General features: G+C 37.5%; 1 protein-coding gene across 17 annotated transcripts in view; it reads right to left on the reverse strand.

The window, feature by feature from the left end:
* hspg2 (heparan sulfate proteoglycan 2) overlaps positions 1-22,603 on the reverse strand; it is a 121,955-nt gene that overhangs the window by 44,470 nt on the left and 54,882 nt on the right. For 7 of the 17 annotated variants that reach the window (XM_056238539.1, XM_056238559.1, XM_056238563.1 and 4 more), the window contains 31 exons: positions 21,820-21,948; positions 21,354-21,527; positions 21,137-21,256; positions 20,848-20,979; positions 20,204-20,348; positions 17,888-18,045; positions 17,484-17,654; positions 16,950-17,116; positions 16,389-16,568; positions 15,279-15,475; positions 14,070-14,214; positions 13,838-13,965; positions 13,666-13,752; positions 13,494-13,558; positions 13,161-13,222; positions 12,444-12,584; positions 12,164-12,337; positions 11,878-12,057; positions 10,710-10,828; positions 10,436-10,547; positions 10,061-10,171; positions 8,688-8,812; positions 8,484-8,564; positions 4,478-4,545; positions 4,274-4,338; positions 4,064-4,204; positions 3,792-3,983; positions 3,414-3,449; positions 2,718-2,822; positions 948-1,199; positions 352-417 (listed from right to left, as the gene is read on the reverse strand). In XM_056238539.1, coding sequence (XP_056094514.1) covers positions 352-417; positions 948-1,199; positions 2,718-2,822; positions 3,414-3,449; positions 3,792-3,983; positions 4,064-4,204; positions 4,274-4,338; positions 4,478-4,545; positions 8,484-8,564; positions 8,688-8,812; positions 10,061-10,171; positions 10,436-10,547; positions 10,710-10,828; positions 11,878-12,057; positions 12,164-12,337; positions 12,444-12,584; positions 13,161-13,222; positions 13,494-13,558; positions 13,666-13,752; positions 13,838-13,965; positions 14,070-14,214; positions 15,279-15,475; positions 16,389-16,568; positions 16,950-17,116; positions 17,484-17,654; positions 17,888-18,045; positions 20,204-20,348; positions 20,848-20,979; positions 21,137-21,256; positions 21,354-21,527; positions 21,820-21,948 — 4,028 coding nt within the window. The remainder of the gene's footprint in view (positions 1-351; positions 418-947; positions 1,200-2,717; positions 2,823-3,413; positions 3,450-3,791; positions 3,984-4,063; positions 4,205-4,273; positions 4,339-4,477; positions 4,546-8,483; positions 8,565-8,687; positions 8,813-10,060; positions 10,172-10,435; positions 10,548-10,709; positions 10,829-11,877; positions 12,058-12,163; positions 12,338-12,443; positions 12,585-13,160; positions 13,223-13,493; positions 13,559-13,665; positions 13,753-13,837; positions 13,966-14,069; positions 14,215-15,278; positions 15,476-16,388; positions 16,569-16,949; positions 17,117-17,483; positions 17,655-17,887; positions 18,046-20,203; positions 20,349-20,847; positions 20,980-21,136; positions 21,257-21,353; positions 21,528-21,819; positions 21,949-22,603) is intronic. The other 10 variants (XM_056238530.1, XM_056238589.1, XM_056238524.1 and 7 more) reach the window with 9 other exon arrangements.

A 22,603-nucleotide genomic window follows, 5' to 3' on the forward strand; every position in this document is an offset into this window, starting at 1 on the left:
AGGCTTCAGTGTCACATGATCTTTCAGAAATCATTCTAACATGCTGATTTGCTGATCAAGAAACATTTATTATAATTACCAATGTTGAAAACAGTTGCTGCATAATATTTGAATAGAAAGTTCAAAAGAACAGCATTTATTTGAAAAAAATACATCTTTTATAACATTGGAAAACTTTTCTTCAATTTAATGCATCCTTGCTCAATACAAGTATTAATTTCCTTCAAAAATTAAATAAAAAAAGTTCTTACTGACCCCAAATGTTTGAATGGTAGTGTATACTGTATATATTCAAATTGGCCTGGACTCAAGATTCCCAAAAAAGCGCACCACTTTCCCATGATTCCCAACCTTGTTAGAGGGGCCAGGTCGTGGACCTCTAGGGAGACCAACAGTGTTTTTTCCCAGTGCCACCTGCTGAGAAGGCAACATCCAAACCAAAAATCAAACAACAGAACTAGAATAAAAGCAAGTGTTTTACTAGTGTAAAATATGGAAGTGCTAAGCTACTAGAATGTAGCTTAGAAATTTACTTTTTTTTTCTGTTGCATTTTTAAGGGATAGTTAACCCAAAATGAAACTTCTGTCACCCTTATTTCATCCCAAACCTATGACTTAAATGAAATAAATGTTTTTTGTCTATACAATGAAATTCTAAAAAGACTTTCATTTTATGGACAAAATCAGTTGAAACATTCCTACAAATACTGTATATTTAACTTAAAAGATTTTTTACTAATATTTTGTGTTCCAAAGAAGAAAGCAAGTCATACTGGTTTGGATCGACATGAGGGTGACATAATATTTATTTTTGGTTGAGCTAACCTTTAAGACCATATGAAATGTTAAAAAACAGCACATGTAAAGGCCAAATCTAAAACTAGTCACTATCCAATTAGTCTGACGTTGAATTAGTCAACTCACCCCTGAGTGAGAGCATACAGTACCTGAGTTGAGTCGGGGTGGGAGGAAGGGTCTGGGTCGTTTGAGTGAGACTCAGAGGCCCTTAAAGAGGAAGTTAAACCAGAATGGAAAGGAGGGTCACGCACACTTGAGCGAGATAGCAAACTCTGGCCCTCAAATGAAGAATGGGAAGTTTGAGAGGATGAAGAAAAAGGGAAGGGAGACTGCCCGTCGGAGAAATTAGTGATGATTGCCCAGATTTCATCATCAAGTTTGCGTACTTCATCAGCAGGGTGCTAGTGAGAATAAGGCAATGGATGGAACAGGAAATATAGTGACTTGAAGGGTTTGTACAGACAGACAGCAAATATTAGGATTAGTATGTTTGCAACTCAATCCATTCAGTCTGAACAATAAAAAAAACATGAAAAAGCTATTTTATTTATTTATTTATTTTTAATCAGATTTCAAACCACATTGGGATGTACTTTTTTTGGGGGGCAACTTAAAAAGTTTCCAACAATGTCTAGAGCTACAGGTGTGCCCAAGTACACCCACTAGCGCTCACTTATTCCTCATATAGCGAACAAGTCAGTTATTTTGGACAAAGTATGAAATGAATATGTAAAATGCAAAGTTGTTGTTTGAGAAAATCTCTTGGGCTGATGCTACAGTACATCATTATTATAGCAACCAATGAACACTACCATTTAAAAGTTCGGGGGCAGTAAAATAAATTCTATGTTTTTTGAAAGAAGTCTATTATGCTCTACAAGGCTACATTTATTTATTTTATGATGTAATTTATTCCTGTTTTTAATGCTCAATTTTCAGCAGTTATTACTTAAGTCTTCAGTGTCACATGATCATTCAGAAATCATTCTAATATGCTGATTTGGTGCTCAAGAAACATTTATTATTATTATCATCAATATTGAAAACAGTTGTTCAGCGTATTTTTGGGGAAACTATCTATATATTTTTAATCATACTGCCCTTTGAAACAATATAATTGCCTTAACTGTGAATTTAATGCATCTTTGTTGAATAAAAGATTCAATTCCTCAAAAAAACCAAAAAGTCTTACTGACCCCAATTTTTTTAATGGTAGTGTAGATAGATACTGTACACTACTGAACAAATGAATGGAGCAAACAGAGCTCGTCACTTGTAGATTAAAGTGTGAACGGTCAGTCCTATAGATCGGACCGGAAACACAAACCAGATTGGTTGAATGTAAACAAGCAAAGAGAGAGAACGGAGAGACAGATGTGCCAAAACTTTAACGAGTTGAGAGGAAAGAATGGGACATGCAGCCAAACAGACGATTAAATGCATGCAGGGAAATGCTCAGGATGTCAGTATAAGAATCAGGATACCACGTATGCTCTCACCTGAAGTGTTCATTCTGATTAAGTAGTGTTACCCAGTGTTAAGTGTTAACAGCAAAACATTTTCAAAACTCAATTTGATTAATGCCATCTTTTTTCCTCAAATTTATTTCCATCACTTTACATTGTGTGTCAGATATTATCTACAGGTGGAGTTAATACATGGAGGCATTCGTTTACTGGAAGTGTCAAGGATGTTTCTGTTGACCTTTCTACTGATGCCGTCAGTTTTCCAACGTTAAACTTTCAGTTTATTAAAAGCATTAATTGAAGGATTAATTTAGTACATTGTTACTAAAAAAATATCCTAAGTTATGGTTATATAAATATGTGAAACGGGAGGGTGCCACACTGTTAAAGTGCCTATGGGATTCAGGTCAATGGTGAGATCTAACAATAAAAGTTGAATAATAGTTCTAATACCTCAACGGCTCTTTTGGACCTTGAGAGGTCTTTACCCATATCGTTCATTAGATGCCATACAGCGACGTCCTTTCTCAGCTGTTCCTTTATCCACGAGGAGTCTCTCTAGTTTTGTGAACAAAGCAATCTCTGTAATCTCAATACAACAGCTAAAATACTAGAGCTAAACTACAAAGAACTAGTTACTCTTCATGTAACATCTCTGTATGACTTGTATTTCAAAACAGTTAAAAGACTATACAACAGACAAAAAAAACCCAACTAAACACCATTGACCACTTTCGGTTTTGAGTCATTTCTTTTTAAAGCTGCGGTCACACTAAACTGAGCATGCAACATTTCTTCAGACACCGCAATGAACAGGCTATGATGGCATATCTCTTCTTCATTCAGTGCATTATAAATCCCCAAAAAGTGTGAGTGCAGTATAATGTGTTACTAGGTGTAAACTGGGCCTATTTATGACAAAAAAAATTGTCAAAATGTATCTACCATAAAATCCCATGCACTTCAAACCATGGTCAAGACAAAAATAAAATTATAACACAAATACATAAGTTAAATATTCTGAAAAGATCAATGCACAGATGACCCAATCAAGCATCATTCTAATTCTAGAAATATGACAGGCCAAATCACAACATCAGACACACACACTCAATAAACACGGTCGCACGCTGAGCCTGCAAGGATTACCTTGTGTGCTCGTCTAGTCCGAGCAGAGTTAGTCTTCTAAAAAAGCAAGTAGGTTCAGAAACACTTAATTCAGTGCATTACATCCAAATAAATAAATGAATCAAAAGGTAAAAGACACGAATCAAATTAAGCCTACCCAAACTCAATTTGTTGATACTTGTACCTACTATAGCTCTAGTGTACACTCCAACTTCTATACAAGTGTTTCTAAGCTGCAGAAGAGCTGCCCTAAGTACATTTTGCAAGAAAAGGTCTTGGCAACATGCATTTGCAGAATGAAATCAGTATTCAAAGTGGGAGAAGATACTTCAAGAGAGCATGTAGGAAGACACAAAGACTTGTAAGAACGATGAAATACATAATGCTGCCAAACTCTACCTTGTCTTCTTGATAGGCTTTGGGTAACTGCCAGTAGTGGGGCTCCTGTCCAAGATAGTTAAAGTTAGTGTAGGAGAGTTGTGTTCCATCTGTGGAGAGCTCTACGGAGAAGCCACTGTCAATGCGGTTGGTGCGCTGGCGGTTTACAAGAGCAAAACCTTGGTAGTTTCCAGGGGAAAATACGGTGGAAACCTGGAGAAAAAAGGCAGAAAATGAACATTTGCCCACACAAACTGATGAAAAGCACTGGTCTAACTCATCACATCTCTTACCACATCTCTATAGTGATTGGAGCTGGAGCACTGCTGGGTGATGCCCATGCAAAAGCAGGACAGACAGCCATCTTTATTATTAGGACTGAGGTGGAAGGTCCCTTGCTTGCAGGTGGAACATGTTGAACCCTCAACATTCATCTGAGTACAAACAAGTATGTTTTAAATCGGAGTTATCAATGTAATGCAAACATTAAAAAAAATTCTTACCTTGCAGCGACAGATTCCCGATGCACTACATCCTTCGCTGCCACTTTTGTCACAAAGGTAACAATCTATAAACAGATTTTGTTTTTAATACACATTTAATTTATAAAATTTGGTTAAAAAAACATGTAATGTAGGAGTCATCTTCAATTTATTCTTTTAATTTGAAGAATAATTGTAACAGAATATTCTCTTTGCCAGTCTTACCACCATCATTGTTGCCTGGAGTGCATCTTTGACCAAGTTGGGGATTGCCAGTATATCCAGGAGCACATCTGAGGAAAATCAGACAACACCTTGGAAAAACTGTTCTGAATGTCATGCAGTAAAAATAAAACCACATTCAGAATTACAGACAAGACAGGACCTGCCATGAAAAGTAAGAGCGATTTATGACCTCGGCTCTTTGAGAATATGATTAATGCAAAACACTGTGAAGCTACTTCAAACACTGTCTGGATATTTTTCAGACGTACTAATAATCACGCTAACCTAAAGATGCTTTGATTTTGTATATAGATAATTGGTTCATGAAGAGAAAAATAATTACCAAACAGGAAAATCCTGTTTAAAAAACCATGTTAAAATTAATGTTAATGATGAGTTAAAATGAACATTTCATGTTTCGTTGATGAAGTGTTACTGGAGCTTTACCAATGGGGCTGTTAGGGTACATAAGACAAAAAAGGGTTGAAAAACAATAATTTAATCTACAAAAAAAAAAAAAAAAACATCAAGAAAAGAGTTTAGCAAACAACCAACGTAGATATTTAACACATGACATGAAATATCTGTGCATGTACAAGCAGTTATTGATTGCCAGATTCAAATTTGGCTCACCACAAGGACAACAAAAGAGCAAACCCCTGACATTAGTATCTTTTAATGGCCACCACGAGAGAAATATTAGACCACATAACAGAGGATCCATTGCATAATACCCATAATTTCAAGTTTAGGAGATGGATAAATTAAAGCCAAGAATGCTGTCAACATCCAACAGATGTTGAGTCCTTCTCTCTTTGAAAAACTGCTTTGCTGAACAGAGAAGGACTGAAATGAATAAAGCCAAAGACAACCAGAAGGATCAATGAATCAATGCGTTTAAGCGAGTAAAACCACCTTATCCCCAAGCTTGTGGAAGCCGAGGAGGAACTTGACAAAAAGTCTTACCTGATAACTCGAGGTTCCAAGGTTGTCCAGACTAATACACCAATACTTAAATAAATCTTTCAAATGTATACTGCTGAAAACACACCACTTTTGCCATATTTGGCCAAATTGAGGTTCTATGTTGATGGAGTTCACAAACTTTACAAGACAATAAGATATGAGTAGGCGGCATGGATAAATGAAGATGAATGCATATAGAATTGTATAAAATACTCAACATAATGTCTGAACACCAAGTACACAAAACAGTATAAACATTACAACCAAGATAGCACATCATAAAATACTCTTTAATGTCTGAAGCCATTTGCAGGTTGATTGGCCTGAGATAACAGCACTGGCTCAAACTGTAGTGTGAATTGGGAGGAGGGGCTAACTGTTTGGTTTGGCTGACCAATAGCAAAGGAGGGGAAACTTGATGAAAACATTATTTCTACAATTCTACTGAGAAAAAAACACATCAGGAATGAGTCAGTTCATTAAACTAAAGTACAATACTTGGTTTACAAGAATATGAGGCATTTCTGGATCACAGTTTGTTTTCAAAACTCAAGCCCATTTACTTGAACAACAGCATTCGATAAGTTTGCAAAGCTCTAATGAAGGCTAAAAGAGAGGGAAAAAAAACAGGATCAATGTAATGTAAACTGGTGCAATGATCCATATAGTATCTAGTAATCGGGAATGATTTTGATGGGAATCGCCAGCCTTCCAAGAACAATATGAAGGTTCCCGTCTTGTTTTAGCCAGGGTCTTCTTAATGTTTTTTGTCCCCTGTTGTTTTTCATGAGGATGTCTAAAATATTAATGGATTTAGACAAGTTCCTCTGAGTTGGTCTTCTTGGAGTAGTCATTTGTACTTTGGGTTTAGGGGAATGTAATATCCTCTTGTCAGACGGTTGACTAGAAGTAGCTGCATAGGTAAACTCTTCAGGTTGGCTGGACCTTATGTCTGATGCACCTCTCGCTTCATGAGAAGGAACATCTAACTGATTTTGCTTGGATGATCTAGTTTTGGAATGTCTTCTCTTTGTTTGGACATTGTGAGGTGGTTTCTTGATGTCTGTTGTTTTTTTGGACGGACTTACTACCAAATTATTTCTTCGCGTTTTTATAGATTTAGATGATTTTTTTGAAGGAATATGGACCTGTTTTTGTGGTTTGCTTGATGACTTGGAAGATTTCACTGATTCTTTTAATTGAGGGATTTTTGAATGAGATGGAGGAGGAATCTGAAATATAGTTGCAGATTCTTTTTCTCCTTGCGCCTGTGTAGGTAAATGGGATAGTTGAGGTTTCCTTGCCAACACAGTTCTCTGAGGCTCTGTAGATTTAGCATTTACTTTTGAACCCCTTTTGTGGTGTATTTGAGAAGTTCCATTTTGTCCATTGCTCCTTGCCCGTGAGACAAGAGAACCTTTATTTAGTGCCTTTGCTATACCTTTGGGAACTGTTGCTCTCCTAGAAGATTTGCTATTATTATTGTTGTCTGCCCTTGATGTGAAACTGGTTTCAATGTCTTTTCTTGTTGATATTGGTTGTATCCTTTTAGTTAAGAACTTTGCTTGCTTAGTTGAACTTTCATTGATCTGGGAAAGTCTATCTTGTACAAATGTAGTTGTGGAAATGGTACGAGGAGTTGGTATGGTTTTGGGAATTACTGTTCTCCTCTGAAATCTGCTAGTAGACATACTAGTTATCCAAGCTGTAGTCAAGGCTGGAATCCGGGTGGTAGCAACCACAGCAGTTTCTCTACGATCCTGTGGTGGACGCGCCACGTGGCGTGCTCGTTTCACTTTGTCAAGCTCTTGTGCTAGAGCAGTGAAGCCATCAATCAGTATCTCAAGTTTGTGTTCTAGTTGACTTAGTCTTTTTTCAATGTCTGTGTATTTGTTGGAGAGCTCATTGGTTCCATCTTTCCTGTCAGTTGGAGACAAAACTCTGGCTATTGTCTCCAGTTGAGAGCTAAAGCGACTCTGTTGCTTCCTCATGTTCTCGAGGCTGTCTTTCATGTCCAGAGTGTTGCTTTCAAGCATACTCAGGCGCTGGTTGAAATGATTTGTGTGCTTCCTCAACAGCAGCTGGAAACTCTTCTCTCGCGCCTCAGGACTTGCCATGTAACGCGGGGAACCATAAGTCCTGCGGTGACTTAAACTACGTATGGTTGTTGACAGCAAAAATCTTGTTGTACTTTCAAGCCCTGAAAAGTCATTATCTTCATTATCAAGTTTTTTGTCAACATTATGGTCAGTTGTATCCAGAACTTGCTTTTTCCCAGGGTTGAGGTAGAAAGCATCATCACATGCAGTGGGGAAGAAATCTTTCGAACCTTCAAGGTAGAAGTCTCCGCAGTTGGAAATGCTGAGAGCCATGATGAGACAGGGTACATTGGTACCAATTTTTTTATAAATAGAAGCCATTTGTTTTTTATCCCAGACACCCAAAAGCTTTTGCATTCTGAGCAAGTGACAGGAATCCACAATTTATATCATCAACTTGTTTATGCTTCAGTATGGGAAGCATAAACCACCCTAGAGACCCAGTAATATCTAGAAGAAGAGTTTGAAATGAGAAAAAGTGCTCAAAATGTAGCAAGGGCTTTACAAAGAAGCACTGAAGCAAAAAAAAAGGATGCAACTCCTTTTTAAAGTGACATATGCAACAAATTGCTTCAACACCATACTCTCACAGTAAAGAAGTGACATTTTTATAACTTGAAAACGCTGCAGATTTCAGACATACGTACATGGATTTTTTTTAAGCACCACAGCTTCAACTTATAAACTCCTCCAAAAAAAAGTGACTTCAGACTATGACACTTTGGTATGGGTGGCACTGATTCAAGGCTTGCTTCTCCCATACCAACAGACAAATGCCATTCAATCACAAATGGTTGAAGAGATAATGGAAAGCAACAGACACATGCTTTCTGGCAATAGATAAAGGGATCCCGATCACCTCCATCACCCGTTTGGCCAGCCCAGCAGTACTAGCATACTGAATGGGAGGTGTACCCTCTCATTAGACCAAAGAAACTTACCTTTCACACCGTCTTCCAGTATAACCAGCAGGACATTCACATATGGGCAGTCCATCTGAGTCCAAGTAACAAGATGAAGGCCTTCGGTAGAAGAAGTGTATAAGATTAAATTAATAATTATGAATTATGGGTTATGTCTGAAGGGTAACCACTTTATATGAATAGAATATCTTTTCTAAAGTTAATAGAAAAAGGCAAACTCACTGATTAGTGGAGTGTCCTAGACAAGGACAGGGTCTACATGCCTGTGGATCACCAGTCTTTGGATTTCCATAGAATCCAGATAGGCAATTTTCACAACGGCGCCCAACTGTGTTATGCAGGCAATTCTAAAACAAAAAGGAAAAGTGTGATGAAACACTCCAGACTAAGCATGGTTCGACTATTTGACTTGTTATGATGACTAGATTATGTATATTTTTTCTTACATATTTCTGTAATTTAGATTTGTTAGTCGATTAAAGGTGGGGTATGTGATTCTCTTTTTTGTAAATTTTTTAAAAATAACTTGAAATCCTATTCCTAACCCACTTACAGCCACTGAGTTAGAAGCACTAAAATGAAAATTAAGCAATTGAATCATCTGTGGAACGGGCAGGACTCGAAAAACTCCAGCCAATCATTTCCAAGACCACCAGAATTATTGGACAGTAAGTCCGTCAATCAAACGGTTGTACCACACCCCCCTCCCCCAGCGCGCGTGACCCCCGTCGTGCGCATACTCAAAGTTTGTGATGCATGCGCATCTCGTCAGTAAAGCCGGTTCCATGATTACAGTAAATCGTCGGTAAACACAGTAAATACGTCGGTAAATACAGTAAATTGCGGTAAATCGTCATTACAATCTCTCGCGCATCTGAGTTTTCCATGTTCTTCAAATGGGTGGAGTCAGAGCCGGCGTTGGAGGAAAGAAGGTAGGACCATTTGAATTGTATTTTTTTTTTTTAAATCTGCCGGTCGTTTTCCAAATCACATACCCCACCTTTAATAAGGAAGACTAATTTATGTAGTTTTTTTTAAAGTATTTTTTGGGGGGTTGATTTTATTCATGATAGTCTACTAGTAGATCAATTATCCAATGAACGACAAGTACATTATTGAGATTGACTAGTCTGTGGAGTTTTTTGTAAACAATTTCGATTTTATTCATCATCAGTCATCCCGACAACTAAAAGTTATTTTTTTTAAATATAATTTTAGCTTTGATTTTATTCTTCCACAGTGGTCAACTAGTCAACCATTCATCCAATAGACTATTAGTAAGGTTGTCTGGTTTATGTAGAATTTTTTTGTGTTTACATTTTTTAGTTTTGATTTTATTTGAGGGTTACTAGTTTATTTTTCTTTTATATACCATATTTTGTGCTTTGATTACATTTTTCACATTTGGTTGACTAGTTGACCAGTCATCCATTGACCCGAGACCAACTGGGGTCAGATGAACCTAAATCCAACCTAGTTTATAAGGCTTCCAGTTACAACTGATTAGTCAGCTAGTTTTAATTATTTTGTTTTGCACACATCTTCATAATTCATCCAGGAAAAGCATAATTGCTGCAAGGGAAAGGTTAACTCACCAGGCATTCTCCAGTCTCTGAGTCACAGCCGCTGGCATGCCCGTAGCAGTCACACTTCTCACAGGTGCCAAGATAAAGTCCAGGTGTGCGGGTGTAGCCGGTATCACAGTCCTGCAAACAATGGGCGAGTCAGAGGTGACTGGGTTCATAGGTGTCTATGCTGAAGCTTTGAATCTATGGCACAGAGCTTTAGAGCTAAAATGTTCCATAAGTTACTAAGAACTTCTCTTCAGGGATCAAGAGAAATAATAAAGGGCTGTTATTACCTTGACAGGTAATAGTTCAGAACCTCTGCCAGGGGGGAGGTTTTTGCTTTAACTTAGGCAGGCACAAGTTCACACAGACTGAGTGTTACTATTTAAAGTCATAATATACCTGGCAAGAAGGTCCTGCGTATCCTTGAGGGCAGGCGCACTCCTCCACCTCCAGAGCCCTCTCGTTTCCTGTTGAGTGGGGCACTGCAATATCCATTTGGATATTGGAGATACTAAAGAGAGGAGAAACTGAGATAAAACACTATATCCTGCTCACAAAATCAGTTAAGCGACAGATAAGAGACTAATAAGATAATGTGATGCCATCCAGTATATAAAAAGGACGTAAAAAGTCAATGTATAAGAAATGAGCCAAATAAAAAGAGCAAAATTACCTGCTCTCAGCCATATTGTCTGCATAAGTGGCTCTGATCATAAAGACGCTGATATCTGCCAGAGCCATCAGCAAGTGCTCTCTTGTACAAGGCTGTCCATCCGCCCGTCTCCATGCAGACTGTGAGGATTATAGGCAATGAGACATTTTATTGCAAATCAAGCTAGATCAAGTTTTACCTTATTCTATATTTGTAACCTTTTGAATATTTATTATTCATTTAAAAATCTAAAAAAAAATTAAATATAAATAAATGTATTAAGATTGAGTTAATGATTAATTTATTTGAAATACACAACATTTTTATAAATATAAACAGACTAATTATTAGTAATAGTTATAGTAGTATTAATTTTTTTTTTTTTTAATATAGCTGCAAAATATGTATTTGTATTTATAAAGTAATTCATATAAAAAATATGCTCTTTAGCAAACACCCAATAAAGAGAAGTAAAAAACATAAATGTACACACATACAGTGGTGTGAATAAGTTATTACCCCCATGCTAAAGTTGCCTAAAAAGAGGAATAAAAAATCATCTTTTGGAGATTTATCTTAATGCCTTAATTAGAAAAATGAGGAAAAATCCAACCTTTAAGGACACCAATTTTCTTTGTGTATGAATAATGTATCATAAATAAATAAATGTTCTTCCTTAAAATACAGGGTGCATAAGTCAGGCCCCCCCTATGTTAAATTCCCATAGAGTCAGGCAGATTTTTATTTTTAAAGGCCAGTTATTTCATGGATCCAGGATAATATGCATCCTGATAAAGTTCCCTTGGCCTTTGGAATTAAAATAGACCCACATCATCACATTCCCTTCACCATACCTAGAGATTGGCATGGGGTACTTTCCATAAGATCATCTTTCAATGCAAATCAAACCAGCTATTAGGCTAACTGAAATAACACCATGCCAATCTCTAGGTATGGTGAAGAGATAATGGCCTGACTTATGCACCCTGTATTTTAAGGAAGAACATTTATTTATTTATGATACATTATTCATACACAAAGAAAATTGGTGTCCTTAAAGGTTGGATTTTTCCTCATTCTTCTAATTAAGGCATTAAGATCAATTTCCAAAAGATGATTTTTTATTCCTCTTTTTAGGCAACTTTAGCATGGGGGTAATAACTTATTCACACCACTGTATATAACACACCTCTCTTAATGGAACAGTGATGGTGGCTGGTACTCTAGGAAGTGTTTGGGTCTGAGAATAATGCTCCAGGAAGATGCCGTTGCCTTGGAGAACCACATCTGATTTTCCATCAATCACAAGCGAGCGAGCCTGCAGCTCATAACGCAGCCTATACTGCAGCTCTCCACCATATGCTGTGACCTTTGCACAGGAAAGAAAAACATCTTTTGAAAAACAGCACATTGACGTGCTATTTGACAAAGGTTAAAGTGTAAACATGGCATTATATCGCATGGGATGTTCTCACCTTGTCCCCTCTGAAATTCTGAGGCAGGACCCAGTAATAGATGTCTTTAGGGATACTGGTGAAGGATCGGAAGACCACCTCTGAGCTGGCTCTCTGGGTGATACCCTCAGAGATGGTCCTAGTGTTGGCTGCATTGGAAAGGGTGAAGAGCTGGCCGTTGACACCACCTCGCACCTTCAGATTAACCAACAAATGAATATATATATATATAAAACCTTTAAAACATCCAGTTTAAATCACTTACGAATATTTAACTGACAAGATTAGAGGATGTGGCTACCTGATCTCTGGTCCAGGTTGAACTGGCACACTGTTTAGTCACTCCCATACAAAAACACTGCAAGCAACCTTCAGGATTATCGGCCGCCAAATGAAAAGTGCCACTCTTACACTCGTCGCAAAGAGCACCAACCACATTGGCCTGCAGTACAGAAGATCATGCAGTGTTTGAACATTCAGACATTTATATTCTACAAAAATCACATGGTTATAAACCATAATTCAAAAGTTTGGGGCTCCGCAAGGCAGCATTAAATGTATAAAAAGTGACAGTAAAGACATTTATAATTTTAATTTAAGACTTCCATTTCAAATAAATGCTGTTCTTTTGAACTTTCTATTCATCAAAGAATTATGCTAAAAAAATGATCAAGGTTTCCACACAAACATTAAGGAGCTGTTTTCAACATTGATAATAAGAGCACCAAATCAGCATATTAGAATGATTTCTGAAGTATCATGTGACACTGAAGCCTGGAGTAATGATACTGAAAATTCAGCTTTGCCATCACAGGAGAAAATTACATTTGAAAATATATTAAAATAGCAAAACAATTGTAAATTGTAATAATTTTATTATTTCACAATATTATATGCTTACTGTATTTTTGATCAAATAAATGCAGCCTTGGTGAGCATAAGAGACATTTCAAACTTCTGAACTATGGTGAATAAAAAAAAAAAAGAGGAAAACTGTAATGCAATTTATTACCAATACCTTGCAATAGCATGGTTTGCTGATGGGATTGATAGTTCCTTTGTTATCGCACTTGGAAATCGCTGAACAGGGATAAGAACACCATATGGTTGACAAATACACCTGGAATGCTTTGAACACCCTGGTCACAAACAGCTGGCATTCCAGCATTCAGTGCACAGAGTGTTAATCATTATCTAAAGCTTTGCTTGACCGTCAGGGTAAAATGAGGCACAAATTCCAAGAAAAGAAATAGCTTAAGGCAAACAATTCAATCTTACCACTAATATTAATCTCATAAATAAATCATTTTACTACCACAGTTGTATTTAAAAATTTAGGGAAAATGCTTACGGCTAGCAGTAGGGACACATTTGCCGTTGGGCTGGAGAGGGTTGCCGACATATCCTGGAGCACATCTGTGGATAAAAAAAAAAAACACAGATGATGAAATATTATACATGCACCCAGCACCACAAAATGTAGTGTGAGGACAACATGTATATGGAAAAGTACTGGCCCTTACTTCTCACAACGTCGCCCTGTGTAACCGGGTCTGCAGGCGTCACATGTTGCCTGTTTGTCATGGTCCAGGAAGCAAGTATCAGAAAACCTTTGAACACATCAAGTTGTTTTGTCATAATAATAATAATAGATTATTATTATTATTGTTATATACACATGTTTGATATCTTTACCGTCGAGACGTCTCTGTGTATGGACAAGGACAGGGTTTGCAGTCATCATATCGTCCTCGACTTGGGTCACCAAAGTAGCCTGGCTTGCATTTGTCACACTGAGGTCCTTCTGTGTTATGCTGACAACTCTACCACATGACATTTCCGCTTTAGTGTGTGGCGTACAGTAATATACTAATTCATGCATTAGTTATTTAAATATTTATGAACATAAAAAAACACCTATCCTTACCAGGCAGTGTCCACTAATAGGGTCACAGGCACCGGCATGCCCATTGCAGTTGCAGCCAGCACAGATGCCCAGGTAGGGTCCAGGGACCCGCTCGAATCCAGGGGAGCAGGACTCACAAGATAGGCCTGAATACCCGGCAGGACATCTATGTGGGATCAACAATTTGCAAAGATTAACTCTTTCACACAGACTGGGCTCAACAATAAGGACTGCCGGATGGCTCGGGGCCAGCATGAAAGATGCTAGGGACAATTGACGGAATTGTCACTTGCCCAATTGAGCCAGTGCTTCATCGTCACGATAGTTTATCATTTGCACGTTTTGGTCAATTTAAACATTCAAGCGATTTTTAACCATTCTAATTCAAGAGCAAGACGATGCAAAAGATAACTCAATTCAGCACTTGTGTGCTGTTTTCCGTAAATTGACATCTTTCCCGTCTTCTTGCGCTTGAACGGAAAAATACACACAACAAAGTATGTCAAAATGCCCATCTAGGAATGTATTTACATAAACACTGTCGGTTATGTCTTAACTGAACATAAACAGATGAGAAAGAAAATGCATGTGTAACAGTATATTGGATCCGTGCATTCGTCTTAAAGGGACAGCAGCCTAATATTTCTGATGTTGTCTGTGTCATTAGTGTTAATCAAAGACGAAGAGAAAATCATTCACTGACCTTGACTGAATAACTTTTGTAACTTTAACAAGGATAAATCTATATTTAATTCATACAGTGAAGACTATGCAGTGTTATGCAGTATAATTATTCATTTTCTGTGCCTGCATACTGTTAAGACTAATCTGAAAACTTTAAAGCACCGTTTAATTTTGCAGGGAAATTTTTGGCAGAGTAAATAAATATTTGAACCACTGGCCCAACCAGACCAGTAGAAAAGAAAACCTTAGCACTGATCCCTGCACAGAACTCTCAAAAATAAGAACATATGGGGCACTGAAATCCACCGTTTGGGGCACTGAAACCCACCCTTAGTGCTCCCCATGGTAATAGCACTTAAGTCATTTTTCTTCACTGAATATACCAAATTACAAACAGAAAGAAAATATTTAGAGGTTTTAACCAAAAACATGAGGCATAATCAGTTTTACTCATGGGAACGTAGGACTGAGAGAAGTGATTCGAGAGGAGCTTTACATTTTCTGACAGGCCTGTAATCCTATCTGTTGATTTAAAGGCACACTAACCTGCACTCCTCAACGTCTCTTGGGTTCCCCTCCAAGCTGAACTCCTTGGTGGTGGTATCCATGCTGATGTCACCCAGCCCGACACTGGCCATGCGGTTGTCATAAATGGTGCGAATGTGGATGCTCTCCAGATTGGCCAAGGTCATCATGAGGTCATCACGAGTTACTGCTCGTCCTGAGGAGTGCTGCCAGTTTTCCTGAGACGCACAGATACAGAGAGGTAAACTACCTTTTACCATCTACCTCACATACCACAAACAAGCAACACAACTGCAAAAAACATTTTAAACATAACATAACATTATTTTTAAGAAATAATATTTGAGAATCACTTGTTTTTGGTATATGGTATTATATGGTATTAATAGAATTTATATATCAGTCTTACACAAATATTTTATTAGTGTAGAGCTAAAAATACTGGGAATTCATTATATTTTTGGAAAATAACCTTATTTGAGCAAATTCCTTAAAATATGTCATCTTTGTAAGAAAGAGGGAGAAAATACTAAAGCAAAACATTAAACTGAAAATAATAACAAATTGCATCACAAAAACATTTACAAATAATAAAATAATAATAAAAATTATATACACACCACAGTTCAAAAGTTTGGGGTAAATAAGATATTTATTTTGACAAAATATTTTTTTTAGCAAGACATTAATTTGAACAAAAGTGAGATTAAAAACGTATAATATTACAAAAAAAGTATATTTCATAAATGCTGTTCTTTTGAACTTTCTATTCACCAAAGAATTCAACATTGATAAGAAGAAATGTTTCTTGAGCACAAAATCAGCATATTAGGCTGATTTCTGAAGTATCACGTGACACTGAAGCCTGGAGTAATGATGCTGAGAATTCAGCTTTGCCATCACAGGAATAAATTACAGTTTTAAAATGTATTAAAATATAAAACAGATATTATAAATTGTAATAAAATGTTACTTTTTTTTACTGTATTTTTGATCAAATAAATACAGCCTTGGTTATTAACATAAGAGATGTCTTTCAAAAAAAAAAAAAAAAACTCTGACCGGTAGTGTGTATATATTTAATAAAAAAATATTTTATACACATTTAAGCATTTCACATATGCGGCTCACCTCTGTAAACTTGACCTCTCTGTGGTTGATTGTGTCAGGTAAAGTGGGGTTGCCTCGACGGTAAATAAATCTCTGCCCGTTGCCACTCAGCACAACATCAGGTTTCTCCTTTGGTTCTGATCCACCTCGCTGCAGTGAGTAACTCACCTTAAACTTCAGATAACCTCCATACGAGTCAACCTGTACAGCACAGACACAGTGTCCAAAACACAAAGATGCTGAGGAGCTTCTTTGCACGTTTTACAAATCTTTTACACCTAAGACAATTTAAGCTACTACAAGTAGCTTAGGTATTAATATACTTGATTATTTGAAATCTAAGTATTTATAATAATAATAATAATAATTCATCACATTTATATAGCGCTTTTTATATTATATATTTCTATTTATATATACTTATTTATATATTTATAGGGAAAGTGAAAGGACAGACAGCAAATGATAGGGAGAATATTAAAGGAATGGGACTGGAAAAAACAGAGATCGACTGATGATTATGTTTTAATGACGTCCTTTCTAGATTTGCTCAGTAGAGTATATTGTGGAGGAGAGAAAAACCTTGTTGCCAAGGAACTGGCGAGGAAGAGACCAATAGGAGTCTTGATCGAGGAAACGGCGAGACAGATCCACTAGCTGGAACTCCTTAGTCTCTGGATTGATCAACATCTGAGTGGAGGAGAGAGGTGGTGGAGTGCCAGGACGACTAGGAAATGACACATTGACTCCTGTGGATGAAAAGAGAGATAGTCAGATATCGACCTAAAAAGGCAGTGAACCATATTTTAATCCCACAGTACTATTTGTTACTTTAACCCTATAGAGACAGCTGCATATTTGCTATATACATTACTAAGCCCCTAAGCCTTTAAAATGTCTCTCTATAAATTTTTTTAGACGGATCTATACACTGTTCCATTAAAAAAATTAAGAAATATTTTCCAGACTATTATTTATGTCAGGCTTTACAGGGTGAATAAAAATTATCATGTGTGTTACACATAAAATCCCCCAAAAAACATTGACACATCCACTTCAATTACATTCTCCAATTGTAAAACCACAAACAAATGCAAAAAAGCTAGATTTTAGTACCTTTGAAGTCCTCCTCCTCTGTGAAGCGCAGTCCCATTTGGTTACGGTAGCGACCGGTGCTCTGACAGTTCTTTGTGATGCCAAAACAGAAGCATGGCATGCAGTGACCGCCCACGCTAAAGTGTCCATCGCGGCAATTACCTGCTAACACGTACAGAGAGGATGACACAACTGGACAAGTACAACATGGAAGACAAAGGATGGAAAGACCACCACCGTCAGGATTGAGAAGCCCCACAGTCATGCAACATGCAGCCAAATAACAGCAGGATAACCTGTGTCTCACAAATGAAAGGATGAAATGACATGTCTCTTCAGAATAGAAAGCATTAGATGAGAACAAACATATAATACACAGTAATCCAAAGACGTTTACAATGCACCATATGGGCCTGGTGCATTACCTGGGTTTGGTCTCTGAGAGAGGCTGAGGACCCCATCAGGAATGGCAAACACTAGGCCTTTAGCATTGATGGCCTCACAGGTGTACGCCCCCTGGTCACCTTCCTTCACATCACGGATGGTAAGCGTTCCTCGCCCATTCTCACTGGTCATTGTGATCCTGTCAATAGAATAATGTTTAAATTAGGGCTGTCTCAAGACCCCTGTATTCAGTTCCATTCCACTGTGCTCTGTCCAACTGTTTTTGAACAAAAGAATGTGTCCTGTGTGAATGGTTCCTTTTGTATTCCAAATGATTTTTAATTTAATGTCAATAATATGCTTAACATTTAATCACTAAATTAACACACTCGATTAGCAGTCCTAGTTTAAATTCTAAATTAAAATTGCTCATGACTCCTACTCAGATTATAACTTATTTTAAAGGATTTTATTACAGTTTTATATATAAGAATATATATATATACACTACCGTTCAAAAGTTTGGGGTCGGTACGATTTTAAATATTTTAAAAGAATTCTCTTCTGCTAACCATGGCTGCGCTTATTTGATTAAAAATACAACAAAAATCAGTTATAGTATTAAATATTATTCCAGTGTAAATCAGCTGTTTTCTGTGTGAATATATAGTAAAGTGTAATTTATTCCTGTGATCAAAGCTGAATTTTCAGCATCACCAGTGTCAGTGTCTTCAGTGTCAAATGATCCTTCACAAATCAGTATAATATGAGGATTTGATGCTCAAGAAACATTTATTATTATTATCAATGTTGAAACAGTTGTTGGTCTGTCAGTTGTACAGTTTTTTTTTTTTTTTAGGATTCTTTGATGAATAGGGTTAGGGTTAGAATCTTTTGTAACATTATAAATGTCTTTACTGTCACTTTCGATCAAATTAATTATTCCTTGATAAATAAAAGTATTGATTTCTTTCCTCCAAAAAATAAAAATAAAATTCTCACTGACCCCAAACTTTTGAACGGTAGTGTATATATATATATACACCCCCCCTCCCTCCCCCCCCCCATTTGTCATTTATTAATAACGTATTAGTGTTTTTTATGTACTATTCAAATGTTACCGTTTTTTTGTATGTAATAAGTTGGGATTTTGTTAATTAAGGTACTACTCTTGCAAGACTGCGTCAAATGGGTCTGCTATCTGTAGACTTGTTAGTCCGTTTAGAAAAATGAAAAAATAAAAGTCTGATTGAATAAACCTACTAACATCGAAACGATCGTACACAAGGAGAGCACACACTGAGGAGTAAATTAAATACGGCTCTTTTTCTACATATTAAATGTCTAATCATTATTAAGACAAATAATAATTTAAAGTAGCAGCATCAAAAGAATATTTTGAATAGAGACAGCTCACAAGCCTTTAAAAAAAAAAAAAAACGATTTGGGGGATTTATTGAGATACAGAGAAATGACAAGGAGCGAAGTGGGAGAGAGGGGGGTGGGATCGGGAAAGATCCACGAGCCAAAACTCGAACTCTGGTCACTGCCCACGAGGCTGTTGACTCCGACAACACAAGTATATTTTGTCAAAAAGCCAACAGTCTGTTTCTTATTGCATACATGACTCAATCGCACAACTGAAACACGGAGTGTGGCCTTCTGTTTTCATTTAGACAAGTGCTGAAGTTATTAATTTACCTATTTAAAGAGTTCAGCAAAGAGAGCTTCGGGAATTTAGTAGAAATGGATGAAACCACAAATATTCTTCTATTTCATTTATTCAGTCTTTAAGAGAATCAGTAGCCTGGGAAAACCCAGACAACTTCCGGCAAATTTAGATTTGCTCTGAAAGTTAGTCTGGCAAAGAGCTCATTCGAGCCCATTTCCAATCCGTCGAAATCGCGGCACCAATCAGAAACGTTGGGGCGGGCTTTACACGATGACGACAGCGCTGGGATTTTGAAGCAGATTTTGTAGCCTACATTACAAAGATGGATGCCGCCGTCGAACATCACTCGTTCGAATCAGCTATCGCGTCTGTTTTAAGCGATTTGAACGTTTCCTTTTTGTTAAAAACCGAGCAAAGAACAACACTCGGAGATGTGTCTCCGCCGCTCTGCATATGTCATCTCCTTCATCGCTCTGATTGGGTTTAGGTCTAACCGCGACGTCCGTTGGTGACGCCCCTCTGGAAATGATTTGTCTATGACGCTTTGCCAGACCATAACTCAGTTACAACTGAGAATGGTCTGGTTTTAACCAGGCTAGAGAATCAGGACTATCTGACTTTAACATAGATTGTGGCCATCTTGATCATTTCAGAGATCCATGATTCATATTAAATCCTAACCTACCTGCTGTTGGCTGGTATGTGTCCCCAATTAAGACGCCATGTGATGATGGGAATGGGCACACCAATGGCAGAACAAGTAAAGGTCACAGTGCCCCCCCGCGCTGCCGTGATGGACTCTTCCGGGGGGTTGGTCACAGTGGGAGGTGCTTAAGTCCAAAAAGAGCGAACATATAATCATTTAACAGTACAATCAACTTCAATCCACACATAATTGTATTATATGAATGGTAAAATAGTCAAAAGAAACCGCAGACGCCCGCAGCAAGTCTTTGATTCTAAATTGGCAGCCTGTGACAGCACAAGTTTTATTTGGCAGATTAATTCAGTGAGATTAGCCAACCAGAGCCGGAGGCACTGCTGGCAGAAACAATACCAAAGCCGCCTGTTAAATAAGCTATCGGCGCAAGATATATGGGAGATGAGATCTATGTGTTATGGAAAAGCTGTATGAGTGTGGCAAAACAAGCCGCTAAAAATGAATGGTTTGCAGACCATAAATACAAAATTTTAATGGATTTAAAGGAAGCAATAGTGTTAGTAAGTCAAAGTGAAAATGACAGTGAAAGAAAAGTTGAGACAGAAGAGTGATATGTTATGACAACCAATGTTTTCTTGTTAAAGATTAATTGGACTGTAATGCCTTACCACAACCATATTCATCAGAGCGGTCGGCGCAGTCCGGCTCCTCGTCGCACTGGTAACTGGCAGGAATGCATGTGCGGTCAGCCAAACACACAAACTGCTCCGGGGCACATGTGTCCCCTGGACTTTTAGTGGCTGAAGAAACAAGAAAAAAAATTATTAAAGAGTCATAAAGTGGGTCATTTCTGTGCCTCTAGTGGTAACGAACAGAACTGCAAAAATAACACTAGTTTTCAAACAGGTTTCCAGGCCACTTCCCCCGTCTGTGTATAGAAGCTCAGGTCTGACTTACGACAGTTCATCTCATCTGAGTTGTCTTGACAGTCATTATCCCCATCACAACGCCATAGTTTCAGGGCACAGCGGCCGTTCTGACACTTAAACTCATTGGGTTCACAAGGAGATGGAGTTCCTGTGAAATGACAAATAAATTATATAATGAATGCGGAGAATAGACTAGTTATAAATAAGCAGTTTCATATCTGTGGTAAATTAAAGGTTTGTCCTACCACACTTAAACTCGTCGCTGCCGTCAGCGCAGTCCGTTTCGCCATCACATACATAATCCCGTGAGATACACTGTCCGTTGTTGCAGGTGGCCTGGTCTGCACGACAAGGTCCCGGGCCAGGTGGGGGTCTGGTTTTGGGAAGTGTAGGTCCAGTAGGACGTACAGGAACAACACCTTTGAAAATAAATAATATAATTAGGGCAATCAAGTACAAACTCAACATTAAATATATGCTAATAGCTTACAGAAAAGCCCCCAAATTTTCAGATGTCTATGAATATGTATTACAAAAAATAGTACTAAATTAAAGTTAAATTGACAGAATAGCATAAAAAAAATTTAAATTGTATGCATGAAATCCAAATAGATTTTGATTAGAATAGATAGTAGTCAGTTCAAAATTAACAAAGCAATGCCACTCATGTCTAAGGCAAATGAAGAGGGTTCATCAAGCAATCTCACTCACCACAGTTCATTTCATCACTCAAGTCATTGCAGTCAGGCCGTTTGTCACACACAAACTCCAGAGGGATACACTCCAGCCCATCCAGACAGCTGAACTCATCAGACAAGCATTCCCTGGGACTGGGCCTCACTGAGGTGGTACAGACAGACATATACAATGCAGTGACATACTGTATGTAATGAAATGCAGTGATTCAAGAAAAACTGTAAATGATGCTTTGTTGAAAGATGTTTCAACGTTTCAATGCCAGCCTATCACAGCCTCGTCATGCTGGACTTGCTATTTCAAGAGCATACAAAAGGGCTTTGTTAACACGGGCATCGAAATCAGACTTATTGAAGTTTTTCTAGTCTGAATAGAATGAATTGTTTTGGTAATTTATCTCAGTCTAAAAGGGCAGGTCAGATTTCATGGTTTGTTTGTTTTTTTCATTATTTAGGACACATTTCACTTACGGTATGAGGAAGTCTATAGACTATTGTCTGATCAAGTGGATCAGTTGCAGAATGTGGACAGTCAGTTCTGAAGATCGGATTTGAAAACCAAATCAGATTTATATGCAGTGTGAACAAAGCCAAAGTACATCTGTACAATGTTCATTCTGTCGTTTCTATTCAGTCTTGAATTCTCTTATTCGGTACCTTAACTATTTAAAAATTATGGAAAGCTTGGACAAAAAAAACCTCAATTCCATCACATATGAACCAAACTAGATACTGCAAACACAAACAGGTTGCATTGCGTGAAAATGATACTTCAAGGTAGGTGCATTCCTGACATCAGC

This window comes from Rhinichthys klamathensis, unplaced genomic scaffold (genome assembly GCF_029890125.1).
Source record: "Rhinichthys klamathensis goyatoka isolate OS25496 unplaced genomic scaffold, OSU_Roscu_1.1 h1tg000020l_1, whole genome shotgun sequence".
Lineage (NCBI taxonomy): Eukaryota > Metazoa > Chordata > Actinopteri > Cypriniformes > Leuciscidae > Rhinichthys > Rhinichthys klamathensis.